The 8104-nt window shown below is 35.9% G+C and overlaps 1 protein-coding gene across 1 annotated transcript in view; it reads right to left on the bottom strand.

Moving 5' to 3' along the window:
• Positions 1-707: 707 nt before the first annotated feature.
• LOC107680047 (retinal-specific ATP-binding cassette transporter-like) overlaps positions 708-8104 on the bottom strand; it is a 44043-nt gene continuing 36646 nt past the window's right edge. Inside the window, 10 exon segments of the mRNA XM_016475806.1 lie at positions 708-1134; positions 1433-1682; positions 1910-2002; positions 3159-3262; positions 3344-3478; positions 5865-6006; positions 6084-6190; positions 6299-6361; positions 7107-7227; positions 7450-7579. Of these exon segments, the coding sequence (XP_016331292.1) occupies positions 1015-1134; positions 1433-1682; positions 1910-2002; positions 3159-3262; positions 3344-3478; positions 5865-6006; positions 6084-6190; positions 6299-6361; positions 7107-7227; positions 7450-7579 (1265 nt within the window). The 3' untranslated portion in view covers positions 708-1014.

Here is an 8104-nt window from a genome sequence, read left to right as displayed (position 1 = left end):
CCAAAAAAATAAAAAACACCTGCAAGCCAAGCATTATACTACAAAGTGAGCGCCAGCCAGCTGACCCTGAGAAATGGTAACAATAAAAAGTAACTTTGATGGAATAATGCAGTGATGCTGCAAATTTGCAGAAGTTTCAGGTTCAGATTATAGATTTCTAATTCATTTGAGTTTATGCTTTTGATGTTTAAGCAGTACAAAAGTAATATATTAATGTGTTACATTAGAATTAAGCATTTCATTGCGTGTGCATTCACAGGCACTGCTGTAACAGATGTGCTTTGGTTCAGCATTTCAAAGATTTGTACAGCAAAACAAGCAGAACTGCAATTGCAAGAAAGAAAAACACTAATATTTACAAATGTATAAACATAATAAACACATTTCAAATTGCATGGAAGTTTTGTATGTGGAAACTGAATATTTTTTAAGAGTTTTATACAAATACTTTTACTGGGCTGCATCAAATCACCAGTAATAAAGGGATAGTTCACACAAAAATCATTTACTCACCCTCACGTCTTTCCAAACATGTATTACTTTTTTTTTTTCCTGCTAAACACAAACGAAGATATTTTGAAGAACGTTGGTAACCAAACAATTTTGGTTCCATTTGATTTTCATTTGATTTTTTGTTCATATAATGGAAGTCAATGGGAACCAAAACTGTTTGATTACTAACATTCTTCACAATATCTTGTCATAGGTTTGGAACGACATGAGGGTGAGTAAATGATGACAGAATTTTCATTTTTGGATGGACTATCCCTTTGATATGTGGAGGTTTTTCTTTTCAGTTGGTGGAGATTGACCTTTGGCTCGAAGTGCTATAGACTGAGGGCAGATGTTGAAAAATGTTATATATTAATGAAAAAATCTGACATTTTTAAAACCTAAAATAGATGCAGCAGGTTTTGTGTATAAATACATATATAAAAGGCTTTAGGAACTCCATAAACAACATGGTGTAATGTGCTGTCAGCCATGAGTCCTTTTGAAGCATATGAGTCCATTTTAACTGTTTTTCGTCGCATCTCTTTGTAGCGGCGAGACCTTTTTTTCTCGTCTCGGCACTGATGCTCTGAGCTGAGTGTCATCCTCTACTGACTGCTGCTTGGCGAAACTCACAAACACCTGTAAGGCAGTGAAACATATGAGCTGTTAGTCCTGTCAGTCACATCTGCTGAGCAAATTTAATTCAATTTCAGCATGGGAATTTCAACCAATAATTCATTTCTAATGGAAGGTCCCTAGAGCACAGCATGTCAATTTTACAGCATCAAGCAATTTTTCTTGTCTGCAGTAAAAAGTGAAATGCTAAAAGTCTTAACATGCTGCTGATAGCTGGTATGGATTGACGTGAAAGAGATTTGTTGCTTGAAGCTTTAGCACATCGCACCTGCTAATGACGTGATGGTGATGGTGAAGTTACCTGGTCTAATGTGGTCTGAGACACAGAGTAGTCCTCAATGTTCAGTCTCTCTTTGTTGGTCAACACCAGCTGGAAGACTCGTGCCAGTGAGGCGGCGACGATTTCGTATTGTAAAGTGTTGTAGTGTTTCTCTCGTTGTATACATCCTGGGAAGCTGCTTTCCATGAATGACTCGGCTGGGACCAGATCAGGAGGTATGCCTGCTTTTTCAGCTTTGATCTTCATCGTGACTACATAGCCACCTCCAAACCTGTCCGCAAGCACAATCAATATGTCTAATACATGATCGACAAAACAAGTGCAAGCTTGATTTTACATTTAATGGATTAAAGTTGTTTTGCATACCACCTTTGGAAGTTGAGAATTTAAGGCAGGAAGAACAATGAAGTTGATTTGTGGTAATGTGGGAATGGCATCCTTGAAATTAATACTTAAAAAAAAAAAATAATAAAAATAATACTTTCCAAACATACTCACTTGTATTTCAGATGCTGGATTCTGCCCAGACACTTAAACGTCCCATTAACCATGATGGCCAAGCGAGTACAAAGAGCTTCACACTCTTCCATACTGTAAATGCAAAAAAAAAAAAAAAAGTAAATAAATACATCATTTTAATTTTCATTTAAGAAAATAATGAATAATACATTAAAATAAATAATTATAAATATTTGGACACATAAAAAATAAAATAATATTTAATTTTTATTAAAATAATAATGATAAATAATTTAAAATAAATAATTATTTATTAAAGATAATACCTGAGACATTTAAGTCACTAAAAAACTATGAACATCATTGCAATCACACAGGGGGTTCCCAGCTGAACCACTTAGATATAGTATATATATATATATATTACTTGATTTTACGTAAATATTTCAATAATTTGACAACACATTTGTATAATGTCCACAGTTCTCTGGTGTAGGTTAATGGCATGCAAGTATACAGATAAAATAATATTTATAGTAAGTGTTTAATTTAAAAAATATATACAATTATTTTAAAATTGTACGACTTAAAAAAATATGATGTGATTATTTCATGATTGTGAATTTGAACTGTAATAAGACATTTTATTTTATGTAAATGTCTCATATTGCTACTGATTTACTTTATCTACTGTTAACTGAGCCTCTTTAAAAACACTTTATTATAAGCGTGTAAATACATTGACTAATGTCCACAGTTCTCTGGTGTAGGTTAATGGCATGCAAGTATACAGATAAAATAATATTTATAGTAAGTGTTTAATTTAAAAAATATATACAATTATTTTAAAATTGTACGACTTAAAAAAATATGATGTGATTATTTCATGATTGTGAATTTGAACTGTAATAAGACAGTTTATTTTATGTAAATGTCTCATATTGCTACTGATTTACTTTATCTACTGTGAACTGAGCCTCTTTAAAAACACTGTATTATAAGCGTGTAAATACATTGACACGCTACACTCTAAAACACACCCTACCTGACTATATACTTCTTTAATTTTTAAATAGCAACCTTTTATTTGAAAATTGTGATTTAATAAGATATATCACTATTTCAGTTTTATTTTGATTAATAGTGCAGCCATTTGTGGATTTTAATGTTACATTTGATTTAATTCATTATTAGCTTATAACTCACAAACTCCCTGCAGTTTGCTCACAAACACCCAGTTATTAATGAACCCTCTTTGGGAAACCCTGCATTAACTTTAAATTCTTGCCTGTGAGACGTCAAAACGACTGCCCTCCCATCACGGATGATACTCAGAATGGCGGTCCACAGGAAGCGACGGAAGTGAGGGTCCATTCCTGTGGTGGGCTCATCCTACATCCATTTACAGGGTTAAATTATACCAATGTTTTTTGTTTCGTACAATGACATTAAGAACACTTAGGAAAAACATACCAGGAGCACTAGAGGAGGACAGCCAATCATAGCAATAGCAGTAGACAGCTTCCTCTTGTTGCCCCCGCTGTAGGTACCAGCACAGTTTCCTGCATATTCAGACAAACCCAGCTTCTGAATGCCCCACTCTGCCACCTACAGAAAACATACAATCATACAGTACACAATAATAATGATTGTAACAGAATGCATATCAGTTAACAGAACATACTGTAGTTGCTTGTGTAAAAAATGAAGTGTGGAAAGGCTGTGTACTATTGTGTGTGTCATGTGTGCTGTGGTGGAAGTTTTTGTTGGAGAGTGAAACGTTTTCTTTAAAAAGTGGTAATGGTATTGTTATAAGCATTTTTAGGATTTGATGCTCTCAAAATAATATGCTTAAGTTGTAACCTGAAATGCTGATATGTCTTGAGCATGCTTATGCTTCCAGTAAGGTCAAGGATAATTTTATACAACATGCCTCAGAAAGAACTGGAATGAGTATGTGCTATAATTCCAGTGGCCACGCTAAGGCCATGCACCAACTGTATCTTTATCACATGAGTGATTAAACTGGGAAAACTGTCAGCTGCAAGTGAGGCCAGTATGAGTGTAATCTGTAGAACACTGTAAAGCATGCGCAAGTCTTATGCAACTTGGTTATTTTAAACATGATCATCAAGGTTTTTTTCTTGTTGCTTTAATGTTTCTGAAGCGACTCCCTGCCTGCCACTAATAAATCTTATTACTGAAAAAAGTAATTTGGGAGTGCTGTCTTGATGCTGCACAGCTAAGGAAGGGAAGGAAGGCACTGAAGAATCTAGCACACACATTGGAAGTGTCTTCTTGGATGGGACGCCGTGCCCTGGGTGGTTAGAATACACTATAGGCAACAGAGTTTCCAAGCACCTATAAAGGAATAGCTCACCCAAAATTGAAAGTGTACTCACCCATGGGCCCAGTACCGTCGCAAGGGCTGTGCCAAGTGTGCTACCGCACAGGGTCTCGTGCCTGAGTAAAACATGGGCTAATTTTCATTTTTGGGTGAACTAACCCTTTAAGTGCTGCAAAGAAGAAAATAAATACAGGCCATCAGTACCGTCGCAAGGGCTGTGCCAAGTGTGCGAACGCACAGGGCCTAGCTCCTGGCCTGCATTTTATGTCGTTTATGTCTAATTTCTATTACTGTTTTTCCACCCATTTTGTCCTTTGAAAGACTAAAATAGTCATAGCTGATAGACAGTATAAGACTCTGTGTATAAGAATGAGTAAAGGTGTTTGTTGTTAGGATGACAAAAAGTTTTAAAAGTTAAACTTTTAGGCCGGTCTGCCTCAGTGGTCCAACAGTGCTCATCAATGTCAAAATGATCGAGATGGCCAATCAAATCAAAGAAGGCGGGGTCTTACTGTCACTGTCACAATGCAACGAGAGTTCGTGGAAAGATATAAGTAGTACTGTATTAGAAAACTGTTTTACGATAGAAATGTGCAGTGACCGACAGTAATAGACTATCTAGTGATGCAAACTACTCAACTTTTTATGACATTTCGCCGTTTTGAATTGATAATATCATGCGATCATGATTCATGTAAATCATAAATGAACGTGACAAGAGACGTTTGCGTTTTTGACTATTAGACATACGAATAACAGTGAATGTGCACATTTTAAAATAAAATATTATTTTCAAATAGTGTAAATTGATTACTACTTCATATGAAGAGTTCAGATGCAAAAGCCTCTATGTGCCGTTTGAAATTTTCTTCTAAAATTAGCATTTTATCAGGCTCCTATGTGTAGGTTCAGTCATTTCACTTTAATGACAATGAATAGTTTATTTTCTTTCCCATTAAAGTAAAATAACTGAACATAACATAGGAGCCTGAGAAAATAACCATTTTAGAACAAAATTTTAGATGGCACTTAGAGGCTTTTGCATCGGAACTCTTCATAAATAACCTAGAACTTATTTTAGCATTCTTATTTACTTATTTAATTGCTTTATTATTATTATTATGCAGTAGATCTTACAATTCTTATGAGCATGTCTTATGACTGTGATTCGTGAGCAAGCATGTCAGTGAGCATGGCATCACAATCGATCAGATGCATGTTAAAGTTGCGTTTGTTACTATAGCAACCCCCCCCCACACACACAAAATTGCAGAGGGCCTCGCACGTCAACTTTGCACAGGGCTTCGCACCCCCCTTGCGATGGCCCTGCATGGGCCATTCAAGATGCAGATGTGTTTGTTTCTTTATCAGAACCGATTTGAAGAAATTTAGCATTATATCACTTGCTCACCACTGGATCTTCTGGATGGCACCCATTCATTGCAAAGGATCCACTGGTGAGCAAGTGATGTAACGCAAAATTTCTCTAAGTCTGTTCCAATGAATAAACAAACTCATCTACATCTTAGATGGCCTGAGGGTGAGTACATTTTCAGCAAAATTTCATTTTAAAGTTAACTATTCTTTTAAGTCAGATTGAAAATTTCTTTGACAAAGGTGAATGAGGGGTCCAGCTGTGAGACTTACTCTGCTAATCTCAGATTCAGGGATCCCGCGGAGACGGGCGTACAGGTACAGGTGCTCCCTCCCCGTCAGAAGCTCGTCTATGGCATCAAACTGAGGACAGTAGCCCATATTCTGGTGCACATCCAGGATATTGGTGAGAATACTAAAGAAAAGCACAGTTCATGTTTAGCATTTGCATCTAATGTAAATACACACAACTCTTTATAGTTTGTATATTACCTGCATCCAGCTACTGACGCCTCCCCTGATGTCACATCAGTGTCTCCGGTCAGCATTTTAAAGGTTGTGGTTTTACCTGCACCATTTACACCAAGAAGCCCAAAGCACTGCAGACAACATTTAAGTTGATTGCCACATTATTGTTCAGTCATTCATTTCAATTGAAGGAGCAACAGTATGGCTTACAATGAAGTTTTTTTGTGTGTGTGTGATACCTCGCCTGCTGGAACTCCTACACAGATTCTGTCCACTGCTGGTCGTTTTCTGCGCCTGTATGTCTAAGATTAGACCGCACACTTAAGCATGGTAATAAAGGTAATTCAAAACGCTAAAAATTAAAGGAGTCATATGATGCGATTTCAAGTTTTCCTTTCTCTTTGGAGTGTTACAAGCTCTTGGTGCATAAAGAAGATCTGTAAAGTTGCAAAGACTAAAGTCTCAAATCCAAAGAGATATTCTTTATAAAAGTTAAGAGTCAACCACGCCTACCTAAAACGGCTCATTCTAACATGCCCCCACATATCTACGTCACTATGTGGACATATTAGCATAATGCCGCCCAAATGTGCACGCAAAGAAAGAAGGCGTGGTTTCAGTAACAGCAGTAGTGTTGATGCAGCCATGTCAGGGAGACGCTGTGTATTTCAGTGCGAAAGCAAAAGCACTTTATTTGGCCTTCCGGAAGTAGATGCAATTAGGAATCATTGGTTAAGATTTATTTACAACAGAACAGCACAACCCAGATGTTCGAATTTGTGCAACACATTTTATGGACGACAGTTTTTTGAACCTAGAAGAGTTCAAGGCTGGCTGTGCACAAAGGCTATTTCTAAAAAATAAAAAAAAAGAGTCAATTCCGACTTATCTATGACAATCTGGCGCTTCTGAATCAGCGACTGTAAGTATCCAAATACACAAAATAATGATCTTTAAAATAGCATCATATGACCCCTTTAAACTGAAATAGCTTACAAAATATAAAATGGAAGCTTTATATCTTAATAACTTGGTCTGGTCACTTACTTTTGATAAATCTCAGATTAGAAGGATGTCATTCTTGTTTCCTCCTTTGTAAATGCGCTCTCTCTCCTGAGCTACATCATCATCTTCATCTTTAACAGGACTCTTCCTATAGTCTGACACCCTACGCAAATAATAGACAAAAATAATAGTTACCATCATATGTTGTTTTAAGATACAGTATAGCTATAGTAAACACAAAGTAAAGTAATATTAAACAGATCCCATTTTAAAGCCAACTTTTTTAATATTGTTTTTTTGCAGCTGTAGAGTAAAAATCCAGACATAAATGACATGAAACTGAGCAGAATATAAGAGAATATGAATAATGTCTTTTTGTCCTTACCAGTGATCGAGAAAAAAATTGTACTGGATGAGCAGATTAAAGATGAAATAGACAAAACCCTCCACAGCCATACAGAAAAGATTCTTCCCCACAAAGTTCCATCTGAAAGGATCCATGGAAAACTCCTCCCCTGTGTCAAAACACAATCTGTTTTTAGGACAGTAGCATCATGCTATTGTATTTTTGAGGAGTTACCAGTGGCAGTTCTGGCTCACTTGTTACTATAGTTCTCCATATTAGCAGTGCTAGCAATTTTTGTTTAATATTAATATACACTACTGTTTAAAAGTTTGGGGTCAAGATATTTGGTGACACTTTAGTTAATGCCTTTATATATAATGGATCATGAAAGTAGTTTAATGCATTAAATGTGCCTGGTAATTCACTTTATAATGCATTGTTTGATCTCATGAATAATTTTTATAATTATTTATAATAACAGTTATAATCCATTATAATACTTATCTATTCGTTGTTACACCTTTAGAAAGTATAATGCAGTAAAAACTAACTCTCGTCTAACTCTTGCATGCTCTTTAAAGGGGTCCTATTATGCTTTTTCACCTTTTTAAGTTTAGTCAGTGTGTAGTGTGTATGTTTGGGCATAAAAAAGATCTAGAAAGTTACAAATCTCAAAGTCCACTCCAAAGGGAGA

The sequence above is a fragment of the Sinocyclocheilus anshuiensis genome, unplaced genomic scaffold, assembly GCF_001515605.1.
Source record: "Sinocyclocheilus anshuiensis isolate Anshui unplaced genomic scaffold, SAMN03320099.WGS_v1.1 scaffold1105, whole genome shotgun sequence".
NCBI classification, from domain to species: domain Eukaryota; kingdom Metazoa; phylum Chordata; class Actinopteri; order Cypriniformes; family Cyprinidae; genus Sinocyclocheilus; species Sinocyclocheilus anshuiensis.
Note: the sequence above shows the minus strand (reverse complement) of the source record. Positions and strands in the feature narration are given on the sequence as shown.